The sequence below is a fragment of the Hemicordylus capensis genome, chromosome 6 (assembly GCF_027244095.1).
Source record: "Hemicordylus capensis ecotype Gifberg chromosome 6, rHemCap1.1.pri, whole genome shotgun sequence".
Classification (NCBI taxonomy): domain Eukaryota; kingdom Metazoa; phylum Chordata; class Lepidosauria; order Squamata; family Cordylidae; genus Hemicordylus; species Hemicordylus capensis.
Genome location: NC_069662.1, coordinates 6,876,268 through 6,890,195, shown reverse-complemented (window position 1 = coordinate 6,890,195; position 13,928 = coordinate 6,876,268). Strand labels below are relative to the sequence as shown.

The following is a 13,928-nucleotide window of genomic DNA, read 5'->3' as shown; positions in this document are numbered from 1 at the left end:
CAGAGCGGTTTACAATTAATATTGAAACAACAGCTCATATACTTCTTTATTGTCAATTTTACCAGGATATATGGCGTAAACATACAAGTCCTTTTATTAGTTGTCATCCAGGTTGTACAGATTCTTTTTATGTTGATTATCTTTCTATTGAGATTGCCACAAAAGTAAGGTCCGAAACAACAAAAGGTTTTGTAGCCGAAACAGGGACATTTCATTTTGTATACAAAACTTTTGGATCTGGAAAATGGGTGTTTTGTTTTGTCTACAAAACACCTGAAATGGGTTGTTTCGGGTACAAAACTTTTCACACATCCCTAGTCTTTTCTCCTTATTAGCTGCTCTCTCTGGTTCAGCTCAGGTTTCAGCAATATGATGAAACATTTAGGGGAAAAGATGCAACCCAGTAATCCAGCACTGGAGGCTAAGATGGAGAAGATCTCCACAGCCACCATGGATTTCCCCTTGGTGCTGAGGTAGGTGGGAACAAAAGACAACCAAACACTGCAAAACACCAGCATACTGAAGGCGATGAATTTGGCTTCATTAAAGGTGTCCGGCAACTTCCTGGCTAAGAAAGCCACCATGAAGCTGATGATGGAAAGAAGTCCCATGTAAGCCAAGACAAGATAAAACATGATGACAGATCCTGCATTGCATTCTACTATGATCTCTCCTGTTAATGACTGCATGTCCACATCTGGGAATGGGGGAGCTGTTCCCAGCCACAGCCCACAAATACCAAATTGAAGAAGGGAGCAGGAAAGGACAATGCAGTTGGACAGTTTTTTCCCCACCCACTTCCTCATGCTGGACCCTGGTTTGGTGGCCATGAAAGCCACAACCACAGTGATGGTTTTGGCCAACACACAAGAAACGGCCACTGAAAAAATGCTGCCAAAAGCAGGCTGCTGGAGGAAACAGGTCACTTTTCCAGGTTGTCCAAGAAACAGCAAAGAACAAAGGAAGCAGAGCAGGAGGGAAATGAGGAGAGCGTAGGTGATTTCCAGATTGTTGGCTTTGACGATGGGGGTATCTTTGTGCTTAATAAAGATTCCTAGCACGAAAGCAGTGGTGAGAGAAAAAGAAATTGCAACGGAAGCTAAACTGATCCCTAAAGGTTCTTCATAAGAGAGGAAGGTTAAACTTCTGGAAATACATCTATCTCGGTTCTTGCTTGGATACTGATGTTCAGGGCATTTTCTACAATCAGCCGTATCTGAAAAAAGGAAGAGGCATTGTCACAATGTCAGTCCATTTGTCAATTGACGCTGAGCCTCATGCCTGTCTTCAATTCAAGTATCAATCTTCATTTGGAGCTATGTAAGTATGGCCAGAGGTCAGACATAGCCACCCATCCCATAAAAGCAGTAAGAGGGCATATACAATCTGCCAATAGATTTTGGCACATCACAGATGCAATTTTTGTTGGAGATTCAGCTCCAGATGCCATCTAACCTTTGGACTGATAACCCGAATGACGACTAGGAGCATTGGGAGTAGAGCTAGAGACTTAGCATCTCCTTCTCGTTCCTGTTTATCTCTGCCTCTACGACCCCTGAAACGATAGAATATACTCAGGAACTTTCTGGAAGTGATGGCATCGTTGTCCTCCTCCTCTTCCTCCTCCTGCTGCTGCTCCTCCTCCCCTCCTTCTCCCTAGAATACTTCTATAGTTCTCTCTCTGACAACCATGTAGTCAGCAGCGAGGGTCTCGGTCTTTCCTATCACCATAGCCTTCTAAATAAAATAGATGAGTTTAACTGTAAGTCAATTTCCATGCTTATCTTTTACAAGCTGTTGCCACGAGCACCTGCTAGCTTCTTCTGTAATGGGAGTGAGTTAGCTCGTGAAATGCTCTACTATGTATATTGTGACTCTGGGGAGGTGGAAACCATAGACCATGTTCTCCTTTCATGTCCCTTCTATAAAGACAGTCAGGAGAGGCTCATTTCTCCCCTGCTTCTTCAATTCCCTGGTCGCTCTAGTCAAATCTACACTAAGATGCTGCTCTCCGATGACAAACGGTCCCTCATGTGCATTGTTGCCAGGTTTTATGGGGAAGCGTGCAAAATCCACAGGATCCTGATGGCCAGTAAATACTCCTGGCAACAGATGTATGACTATTGAGCATTTTACCTGCTTGGTTGTATAATTTTAACCTGCCTTTTACTTCACAGCTTTTATATTGCTTTCATGTAGCGTGCATATGTTATTTTATCCATTTTATATTTTTAGTTGCTCTACTTTTAAGGATAGCTGTACATTTACTCCATTAATCTTCCCACAGTTTGTAGGCTTAGTTGTTAGTATTTTACTTTACTAATTACCTTACAGTTTTTAGAATTGTATTTTACTATTATAATCATATTTTGTTTCTAGAGTTATATTTTATTTTAGCATGAATTTTATTATATTGTTTCTGTTCTTTATCCTGTGCTGGTCTTTGATTGTAATAATGATGGTTGATTGACATTACCTACCCATTTGGTCGGAAATCTTCCCTTCTGGGCATGGAGCACAATCATAGCAGCAAGATTGCTCCCCTTCCCTCCTTCTCTTCTGAAAACCAGGGTGGCAGGAGTAACTGCAGACCGAAATGGGCAGCTCCTATCACCAAACACAAGGGATGTTTAGGATGAGAGAAAGCAGATGAAAGAGAAAGTTGGCAGTTATTTATTCATTCATTCATTCAATTTCGATACAGCCCTTCCAAAAATGGGTCAGGGAGGTTTACACAGAGAACTAACAAACAAATAAGATGGCTCCCTGTCCCCAAAGGGCTCACAATTGAAAAGAAACATAAGATAGACGCTAGCAACAGTCACTGGAGGTCCTGTCCTGGGGGTGGATAGGGTCAGTTACTCTCCCCCTGCTAAATAAAGAGAATCGCCACGTTGAAAGGTGCCTCTTTGCCAAGTTAGCAGGGGTTAGCAGTTGGCATGGAAGAATGCAGGAATGGTACTAGGAAAAACTCTTAGTATATCTTGGCACATGGCAGATATTATTTTTGATGAGGAGAATTTGGAGACTAGAAAGGAAAATGTCCCATCAACCTATCATTATTACAGTCCAAGACCAGCATGTTTTCTTAATGACTCAATGAAGTAAGAAAGAAATGATGTATTGATGACTCAGCTAAGTCATCACAAATCCTCATAATGCAGCACACACCCACACACCCACACACCCATGCACCCTCCCACCCACACCCACACCCAAACCCACATTTTTTCTGAAATTCACACCTGATTAAAATGCCTGTGCCACACAATCCTACTTTCATTAATAAGCAATTGTTTCTCCTCATTGGGATGGAAGTTTCCAACTTTTATACCAAATAAGGAATAGTTTGACAATATGAGGATATTCTTTATATCAAATCCAGCTACCATTTCCCACTTCTCATTAAAGGAAACTGTTTCTCCTGCTGAATTGTTGAACAAAATGTGCTGAAGCAATTGATGGAGCTAATTGTAAAAGGAAAAGGAAATAGGGGATATAATGTATTATTCAGAATATTGTTATGCTGGTTATGAAGGAAAGAAACTTCAAAAAGTGGTACACATATCAAAAGAAGATTTAAAAATATAGTTCATCGCTATAAAGGGACTTACAGTCTATGGAAAGACAAAAGGAAGGCATTTCCAAACAGCCAGTGGAAAAGGATTGTGAAAGTCTATTTCCCATGGCTAAAGATAGGTGAAGAATCATTTTAAAAGTGTCTCTTTCACCCTGATAAACCCTGTGGAAACTGGATAATTGAGCAGTTCAGATGTCACATAAACTTGGGCTTCACATGATGTTCCTGGAAGCATTTGTGCTCCCTCCTCTTTCCCAGCTGGGCTAATAAGCAGAATATTACCTGTTCCCAATGTGCAACAAGTGAAGGTCAGTCATGCCATATTCAAGAGATGGATCCTGAATGATTTTGAGACAGTCCCATATAAATGAGAATCTGCAGTCCTAGTCAAATCCAGAGTTCAGATCTTAGGTTTTCTAAAGTAAAGTAAAAGTAAAGTAAAAGTAAAGTAAGAGTAAAAGTAAGAGTAAAGTAAGAGTAAAGTAAGAGTAAAGTAAAAGTAAAGTAAAAGTAAAGTAAAAGTAAAGTAAAAGTAAAGTAAAAGTGTAGTGTGCCATTGAGTCGGTGTCAACTCCTGGTGCTGACAGAGCCCTGTGGTTGTCTTTGGTAGAATACAGGAGGGGTTTACCATTGCCTCCTCCCACACAGTGTGAGATGATTATGCTTTCAGCATCATCCAATATTGCTGCTGCCCGATGTAGATGTTTCCCATAGTCTGAGAAACCTACCAGTGGGGATTCAAATCAACAACCTCTGGCTTGCTAGTCAAGTCATTTCCCACTGGGTCATTAGGTGGTTGTAGACTGTTAGAAATAAGACAGCTACCAGCATTGTATTTATTTATTTGCAAATTTTAAAACCACCAAAGACTCATGCTGAAGATAGAAATTTGAAGATGAGCAAATATGGCCATTTCCACCCTCATTCGCCTGATCAAGAGACTGGTACAGATAAGGGAGGTGCCCTCTTCAGCAAACAAGAAGATATGCCTTTTTGCACCTTTTTGCACTTGGGACACCTGAGTTCGGAGGGATTGGGCAAAAAGAGAAACATTTCATCACTCACATAAACACTTGCCTAGCTTGAACTTGCCTTTGTCCAGAGGATACAGCTGCCCCGATTAAATCCACCCGCTCAATAGACAACTTGCTCTGCTCAACTTGAGCACCCCTCCAGGGAGGAATAGCCTTGTGATTAACTCAAACACTGACCCAGGACATGATTGTGGGTATATTTACCCCGATCAGACCACATGGAATCAGAATCCGATATACTACAGGCTCTCACAAGGTGGGTTCTCACTCCTGACCCTTGCCTCTTTCCCCCTTCCTAAGGAATACAATAGAACATAGAACAAAAGGGCCACACGTGTAAAGAACAAACCAAAACCAAATCAGTTCCATAATAAACAATATAACGAATGTTGTTAAGATTGAAACAGCAATTCAAATATCAATCCATATCAGCTCTGTGTTCATTCTAAGGATAGCATTTTGTATGTAAGCGATGTCACATTGAAAGAGAGCTATATATACATATAAGAAGACACCCAGAGGGCTTCAATTTACAATCATGAGCCTTGAAACTCCTACGCAGAGTCAGTCTAGATACGGTGAGTCATACTGCTCCTGAGGAGACATGCCAGGTCCAAATGCGTATTCAGGCCCCCCGGCCCCACTGATCTATAAATGCAGCTTCTTTATGCATAAGGATTTTCCATGCATCCTCTCTCCTGCCAATGTATGGTTTGTATTGAAATAAAATACAAACATTAAAGTCATTTTGAGAATGTTGCTTGTCAATGAAGTGAGGGGTTAAGGGAACCTCCATATTACCATTCGAAGAGGGCGTGTGCTCATTCCAATATATATCATGGGACAAGTACAGGCAATCATAAAGTCTTTGACCTGGCATGTTTCCTCTCATGAGAGCTCAGCTCCGTTTTAGAGTTGGTGATTCTGCCTCTGGTTGTTTGTTTATTTTGGTTGAAAGGTCTTAAATTGTTGATGGTTTGGGGGATCTTTTGTTACCAATCCTGGGTGGATACGGGTTGCATTATTTATGTGTGAATTTACATTAAGAATTGATCTTTGCTGTGATCCCTTGAATGAACAATGCTGGTTGTTGAATATTTGGTCTCCTCAGGAGCAGTATGACTCTGCTTATCTAGATTGACTCCACATAGGAGTTTCAAGGTGCATGATTGTAAATTGAAGCCCTCTGGGTGTCTTTTTAAATGTATATATAGCTCTCTTTCAATGTGACATCCCTTACATACAACATGCTATCCTCAGAATGAACACAGAGCTGATAAGGGATGATATTTGAATTGCTGTTTCAATCTTAACAACATTTGTTATATTGTTTATTATAGAATTGATGAAAATACTCTTTCTTTAGTCCTTCATGAGGAAGCCTCAGCGAAAAATACGGAATATCCAGACAATTTTTAAGGACTTACTAGCGAAGGCATTAGTATTACAACCCTCAGATAACAGAATGGACTATTATTACAAAACATCTTTCTATGCTAAGGACCTACTAGCGAAAGAATTTTTATTCTTACAAGCTCCAGATAACAGACCGGACTATCATTACAGCACATTTTTCTATGCTGATCTCAGAAGAGTGGAACTTATGTACTTTGAGAAATAGTGAACTTGTTTTGGTGTTCTGTTGTAACATCACAGACCTTCATACTGATTTATTAAGATTGGAATATTTTTACCAACTTCATTATTCTGTGTTCTGGGCAATTTTGGACATTTCTTGGTGTTCTTTTGAAATATGTACATTTATTAAAAGATTTATTTATAAAACTTAGGACTCTCTCTCTCTCTCTCTCTCTCTCTCTCTCTCTCTCTCTCTCACTCATACACACACACACACACACACACACACTTATTTAATTTCTGAATTTGCATGTTTATACATTTGCTGTTTGGACACAGTTTATTGCTAGTTTGGGTTGGTTCTTTCCCCCTTCCGGAATCGTCATGCACCCTACTCATGAGCAGTGACTCTAAAGGGAGCGTGGACCTAAAGAAACCCCCCCCCACCGTGAGCCCCCTCCTGCTTTAGGACAAAAAAACAGGGGAAGATTTTCTGTCCACAGGGGCCTCCAGGTGTTCTGGGTGGCCTTTCCAGCAGTTGCCAGCATGGCGAGCCTTCCCATTTTCACCCCCATGTGCACATCCATTGGGTAGGGGGTTTGAGCCAAGTGGGACTCCCCCATGGTGGTGGCAACAGCAGCTGGTGGGCTTCTATGGGACTGAGTGCAGGAGAGATGCTCCCGCATCCCTGCGCAGTATGAGTCTGGAGCATGACAAGCCCATGATCTCCACGTAAGAACTAGAATATTTTCTAGGCAAAGTTACACCATGTATTGAAACTCCTTACCCACCTCACCTTTCTTTCTGGATTTCTTTCTTTCTGTAATGCCCCAATTTTACTTTCAATAAAACTTTGAAAAATAAAATCATGCCTCCCTCCTCATTTCCAATACATCCAACATTACATTAAATTCATTCTGCATTAGAAGTGCCCCCTGGTTGGAGTTAACGTCCCCACTTCAGTAACAGCATGGGTGAAGCATCAGCTGTCCTACACCTTCTGTCCTTTCAAACCAAACACAGAAGATGGTACTTTCCTTTGTGAATGAGGACGCTGCAATGGGGTTATGTCTGGCTTGTCCTGTCTCATATTACTTACGCAATTCAACCACTTGATCAACAAAGACTCTGTCAGCTAGGCATAGGCCCAAATAGCTTTGTCTGGTTTGGTTCAAGTGTGAACTGAGCTCAATCCAAACCAGTTGGGTTTGGTACTGCAAACAAGGGGCCGGCTTAGCTCAAATTCATGCCTTTTCAGGCCAAGCTTGGTGGTACCAGGGATGTGTTTTTTTAAAAGCAGACCTACCACCTCTGAGGCCCATGGATGTGCTGCCATTTCACTGGGGGTTCCCCTCCCTCCACCAGCTTCCCCCCACTCTACACCAAGCAATTTCAGCCCATTTAGGCATCCCTTCATGAGGTGCCAGTGGTCATATTGTAGGCCACCACACATGTATGGCAGCTTCCAAAACCACCTCAATACAGGTTGGAACAGAACAAAAAGAGACCCCCAAAGCCCTGGAAAGACAGGGGGTGGCTGGCGAGAGAGGGGGACCATCCAGAGGCCCCCCACCCCCGTGGCCACTGAAGCACCCGTCCCAGTAATTTAAAAAAAATCAAGTGCAGAACCCCTGAACCAGTCCTGAGCTGCCCAGGGTGGTTCACCTTGACTTCGTACTAATCAGCGGGATCATGGCCATTGCCATGGGGATGCCTACAATACACCGTGCACTGGTGTGCTGCATTGTGGGATATCTGGGGACCAGGACGGCACATCATGGCCCCCAAGCCTCTGTGCTGCCTAGGGCAGAAGCGGAACATCTGGGCACTCAGTAATGCACCCAGACAGTCTGTAGGAGGCCTTTTGCACCCTTCCCCGCTACCTGTCCACTAGCCCACTCACAGGATCTTGAGAAAAGGCTCAAATTCTGAAACTGCAGGACAGTTTGGTTTCATCTGCCTTAAGTTGGGAGCACAGAATTATGTGATGCCACAGACTAGTTTTAGACAGGGGTTCTGCTTACCGGACAGGGTGTTCTCCCCCAGCTCCAACAGCTTAACACGGGGTTCTACCCTGTGTCAACTTTTATTGACATATATATCACAATGGGTGAGGGGCCATACTTAGGGATACAGCATGTGCCAGAGTGCAGGTCGGGGTTTCACAACAAGAGCATAGCTGAGTGTGCAGTGGTTTGCTTTTTCTGGCAACTTTATGCAGCTGGAGGCAGAAATCTGCAGCTGAGGTTGGAGGTAGGGGCTTCTGATGACTTCTTTAAAGGCTTTCAAGATATTACAAGTTCTAAGTCTGAAAGTGAGCACAGTCCAAAGCTTTGAGATGACTCCAGATAAGCCAGACCTATGTACAAATGCAGCCCCATGTAGAAGACATTGTAGTTGTCAAGTCTGAGATTACTAGCATGTGTACCACTGTATTAAGAACATTCATCTCAAGTCACCTGCATATCAGTCAAGATTGATCAAATGCACTCCTGGCCACAGCCTGAAACTGAGCTACCAGGAAGAGGTTTGGGTCCAGAGGCACTTTCTTACTGTGAACCTCTTCTTTCTTGGAGAGTATAACCCCATACGGATCCATTCAGACCCTGCGCAAATGACCCTTGCATATTGTAAAAAACAATTGCAAGCAGAACTCTTCCAACATTTGCTTGTGGTGTATGTGGGCATGTAGGAGGAGGGGAGTGGAGTGTGTACTCGTGAGTTTCAGGGACGTTGTGTGAAGCCATTGTTTACCTTGGCTGCATTTTCACTGGCCCAACATATTGCAGCTCATGTGTTTAGAAACAAGGATCTTATACTTTTTCAGTAGTATTGCACCAATTCTCATCTTAGAAATGTAGCATTGTTGGAGTTTTAGAGAAATACAAGATGCAGCTAATACTTTTTCAATATCTAAAAAACAATGAAAATAGAACGAACAAACATGGTGAATGTATCTAATGCACAACACCATTTACTCATTTATTTTTGGTGGAGAAGGTGGCATGCTGATTCACTTGATAGGAAGTTTTTTCTTTCTATGGCAAGAAAACTAATCCTTTAGTGTCTAGAGACATTACCTGCCAAGTTTGAAGATCTTGACGTTCAAAATGGTCCAGCATTGCTCTGCGGTTGGTTCTTGATGAGTAGAAAGCCTCCAGAGCATATGCTACAGCATAGACAGCATTATAGAGGCTGTAGCTATGTCCAGTCATGTCCATTTCAAAAAGAGCCCAAGGAAGGATGTCCAGCCTCTCCTCCCCAGTGCAGGCATCCTTAAATGTCATCCAATCATGAATTGAACATTTGAAAGCGTGAAAACAGAATTCCTTGTGGAAGCTATTTTCCTTTCTCCGTGCAAGATTTATGTTCTGAAGATATGGTTGGAAACCTTGAGGTTCCTTAGAGTGAATCACAAAGGAAATTGTGCCTTCAAACACCTCAAAATTAAAAGCCGCTGTAAATCCAGGGTCTGCAAAATCAATCTGAGCATTGGTAATCCAAACCTTTCCAACAGATGTGTATTCCTTATATCCAAGCTTTCCATACTCAATTAATGTGGCCAACCACTGGAGGGTCAGTGTATCACCATAAACAACAAATGTTCTGGCTCGCTTATCCATCAAAGCTGGGATAAGCTTTAAGCACATATCCACATATACTTGTGTTTCTAGGAAATTCATTTGGTTTGGTATTCTTTCTGTATATGCAACACAGATTCCACTTTGTGATAACAAGGGCCCCATGGCCCTCAAGAAATGTTCTCCACTCTCATCATCCACAACAAAGATCCCAATCCATGTCCACTTGAAATGATGAAGTAACTGGGTAATTCCTCTATACTGAGGGGCTTCATTTGGGGTCATGCGGAAAAATGAAGGACCCTTCAATATTTCCGTGTCTATGGAGGGAAATGAGCCATATGTGATCTAAAAGGAAATGTACAGATTTTTTAGATGGTCAATGTTAAAAGGAGGACCCGAGTGTAGATGGAGGATAATGACAAGGCAAAAAATAGTGAGATGTTATGGGGCGGGATCTTTCCACCTCTGCCCGGACAATGCTAACTGTGCAGAATCAATCTGCCCAATCTGGAATTTGTTTGGTTCAGTTTGGTTCACAATCGAGCCTCCGAACCGGTCCCAGTTCACGGTGAATCGATTCTGGATGAAACGTCTGTGCATATCCCAAGTGGATGATAATGACATGGCAAAATTCTGAATTGAGAAAGCATGTTTTCTTCTTATTAGTAGACTTTTAGTCAAAGACCTTTCTAGTAGACATGGTAAGGTGATGAAATTTCTAGGCAACAGATATAAAATATACACCACAAGACTTCCCTAAGATAATTCTTTGATTCTTCTTCCCCTGTGCTCTCAAGAGCCTTTATCTCAGGATGCCACATACAAGGCTGTTGTTCAGTTAATCATCTCTCTCACTCCATGCCGGCATGGACAAATCTTACCTGGGGAATCTTGTAGAGATTTAGGATGTCTGCCATGTGGAAGGAGATATCAGAGCCAAGTCCCCCAATTATGGCTATGAGGTTTTTCTGGGGCCCACATTCATAGTTGAGGATGAATCCATGTGATTTGAAGAGCAGATCCAAAGTGGTACGATAGGTCATCCTCTCATCATAATAGCTATCATAAATGTGGAACCCAAGTGTGACATTGGGCAAGATGTTTGGGCTCATGTTAACTTCATTGATTGCAAACACCAAGGCCAGAATGTGCTGGTAGAACTTTGTCAGCATACTGCAGAAGGAGTGACATGCTCAAAGAAGTTCTTTGAAATACATCATCATTGTACCACACTGCTGGCTCATTCTAGCGTGAAATATGGCAACCTAACTTTGGAATTATCTCAGGCAAAACAACAACAACAACACATTTTCAGCATAACAAATTATTCTGAGTTCTCTCCTTTGCTGAGCTCTGGTTCCACCAGCCTCAGACATTCAAAATTCTTCTATTTACACAAACCCCATCATTCTTCCAGTTCCTCAGACACAAAAGCCCCTTGTTATGCCACCTCTAATTCTGACTTCCAATCCCTTCTCAAAACCCACCCGTTCTGTAAAACCTGTGACACATTTCTTCCCTGCACCATACTATAAAAATGAGTACCTGAAATCATTGCAGTTACTACAAATGGAAAAAAAAAATTAAAATTAGAGAGACTCTAGCCAAGAGCTGTCATCCTAGATAATACTACTAGTATGAATAATATAGGTATAGTGCTTTTTAAAAGAAGCTTCCACAGTGGAATAAAGAAAAAGAAGGAAGGAAGGAAGGAAGGAAGGATGCAGGCGTGAAAGCAGGGAGGGAGAGATTGTTCCCTGTAGCCCAAGGCATTATAAAAGGAGACATAAGACAGAAGCCAGCAAGAGCCACTGGAGTGATACTGTGCTGTTGTTGGATAGGGCCACTTGCTCTCTTCTTTAAAAGGTGCCTTTTGCTCTGTTCGGGTTATTTGAGTATCGATTCCCCGGATGTCTGGTCATCACTGATGGAACTGTGAATTAAGCTGCATATCTGAAAATTCTAGTGGATAATGTCAGGCCTTCTGTCCAAATTCTGAACCTGAGCTGAAAGTGGGTCATGCAACAAGACAACAACCCTCAACATTCAAGTAAGTCTACAGCAGAATAGCTCTATCAGCATCTAGAATATTCAGATGGTCCAGCTTAGACAATGACAGATTCGGATTCTATGGTCTCTGGTGATATAGGATCTTGCATCAGATTGGAAATTCTAATTCTAATTCAAACTTAATCTCAGATTTTTACCCATAGTGGCCAATGGAAATTATTTTTTAAAGATCACCAAAAATCAGGGCATGTGCCTAAAAATAAGATAATGGGCCCATATTTAGGGCTGGGTGACAGGAGGCCATGTGACAGGCGGCCATGTATACAATTTGAAGAAGTTTGGTCATTCGTGATTTTTCACAAAGTTTGATATATATGCATATATTTTCAAAGCATTGCCAAGAGTAGCAATCAAGGCAGAGAACAAGAAAAACTTCTGGAATCGAAGGGCCCTTTGGAGCCTCATTCCATCCTCATTTGGAGTATTCTGAAATGTGCCTTCATTTTAAAAAGGGGTAATTTCATAGTGCCTTAAGCTCTGAAATTGGGCACAGATATGGTCCTTGATATCAGGACTCTGGGCTTCTTTCCCCAAGGAAATCACTTAAACCCTTATAAGATTCTTTCCAATCATTTGGAAAGCTTTCAAGAAAAAAATGTCAAAAGCAGTGCATGGAGCCTCAGTCGGCTTTTCAGGGCAACCTTCAACCTTTTCAGTAGGTCTGGCCAATCATGGAGGGCTGGAACTGTGCAGAGCAAAATACCCTGTGTTGGAGAGCTCTCAGAGATGTCCAGCAGATCCCAGAGTGGGTTTGGTGATTTGTAGGAACATGAATTCCAGCAGGCAGGGAGATGGGCGGGTGGGCGGCATGGCAGAGTCTCAGAGGCACTTTGGCTTGGCACCGTACTGCAGGCAACAAGCTAGCACTAGCGCCAACTGTGATCCTTGCAGACAACTGCTTACAAGGGGTCACAAGCAAAGGACATGGAGATGTGTTGTGCAAGGATAACATAGGGAGCTGTGTCACACACACCCCTGACAGCACAGTGATTGGAGGTGAAGCATGAGGCCCTTTGAAATGCTCCTTGGTTGGCCAATGCCCACACAGGAGTCCTCCCCCTCTGAAACCACTCCCAGCAGACCTCTCTTGTGATTTAAAGACTCCCAGGTTTCCCCGCCCCTTATAAAACATGAAAAATACACTAAACATGGTTTTAGCCATTTTATTTAATTGGGGGGAGAATCCCACCAAACTGTGTCATAGGCACCATTTTGTGAATTCAGAAATTCTATTCCTGACATTAATTTCAACATGTCATCTTTTTATTTGTGAAGAAACATGTATAGTGATGACACTGCAGCAATAGTCCATTAGTTATTGTTGTTATATATTGATAAATCTATGTTTTAATTAAATAATTATAAATAAGTCAAGGCTTGAGACAGAAAGAGTAAAAAATAAATGCAAAAAAAAATCCTTACTATGGTTGTGTCCACTGCATCTCCTGTGAAGGATGTTCCTTGAAGGAAATGTCATTGAAGCCAGAAAAAAAGAGAGAGGTCATCTCCCCAAGGAGGAGGTCACCAGGCTGGTACCACTCATATGGGACAGAGATGGGGTCATTCACAGGGCACTTCAGAGTATCTACTTTCAATGCCAGTGTGTGAGCCCAGAGAAGCAGCTGCAGCAGCAGCACCTCCAGCACAACCACCTGATGGCAAAGGTTCTCTCGAGATGCTGCAGACACTCCTGAGCCCATCATTAGCCTGACAACAGGCATCAGGCTAGTTCAGGCCGGTGAAACAGTAAACTCATTTGGCCCTACTTCATCAAGAGGACTATATCCGCTTTTTCTTTAACAGAAACTTCAACATAAAGGCATGCCTGTAAAAACAACCAAGTTACCAAGATCTGCAAGCAGGACTGCAGGGGAGGGGAACCTACCAGAGCAGAAACTGATGGAGCCCTGCCTTCCTTCCCCCCCTCATCCCAGCTCTGAAGAGCACAACTGGCATGTTTTATAAGTGCTTTCCACCTTCACTGTGGGCTTGTTTTCCTTCCGCTTTCCAGAAAGTTGCCAGACATTTCCATGGAGAATAAAACACTCCATATAATTGCAGGGGAGAAAATTGTTTCTGAGA

At 42.4% G+C, this 13,928-nt stretch overlaps 1 protein-coding gene across 1 annotated transcript; it reads right to left on the bottom strand.

The window, feature by feature from the left end:
• Window positions 1–258: 258 nt before the first annotated feature.
• On the bottom strand, window positions 259–13,546 carry LOC128329595 (vomeronasal type-2 receptor 26-like). Its single transcript, XM_053261095.1, has 6 exons — window positions 13,269–13,546; window positions 10,658–10,949; window positions 9,273–10,121; window positions 2,481–2,607; window positions 2,137–2,139; window positions 259–1,216 (listed from the first exon to the last, which is right to left on the bottom strand). The coding sequence occupies exons 1-6, from the start codon at window positions 13,544–13,546 to the stop codon at window positions 315–317; spliced, it is 2,451 nt and encodes an 816-aa protein (XP_053117070.1). The 3' UTR covers window positions 259–314.
• Between the last annotated feature and the right edge of the window lie 382 nt (window positions 13,547–13,928).

Coding starts and splice junctions, on each gene's coding strand:
- LOC128329595 (XM_053261095.1), bottom strand. CDS start 13,546: ATGGGCTCAGGAGTGTCTGCAGCATCTCGAGAGAACCTTTGCCATCAG. Junction 10,122..10,657: donor ATCTCTACAAGATTCCCCAG/GTAAGATTTGTC, acceptor ATTTCCTTTTAG/ATCACATATGGCTCATTTCC. Junction 2,608..9,272: donor AAGATCTTCAAACTTGGCAG/GTAATGTCTCTA, acceptor GTTTGGTGATAG/GAGCTGCCCATTTCGGTCTG.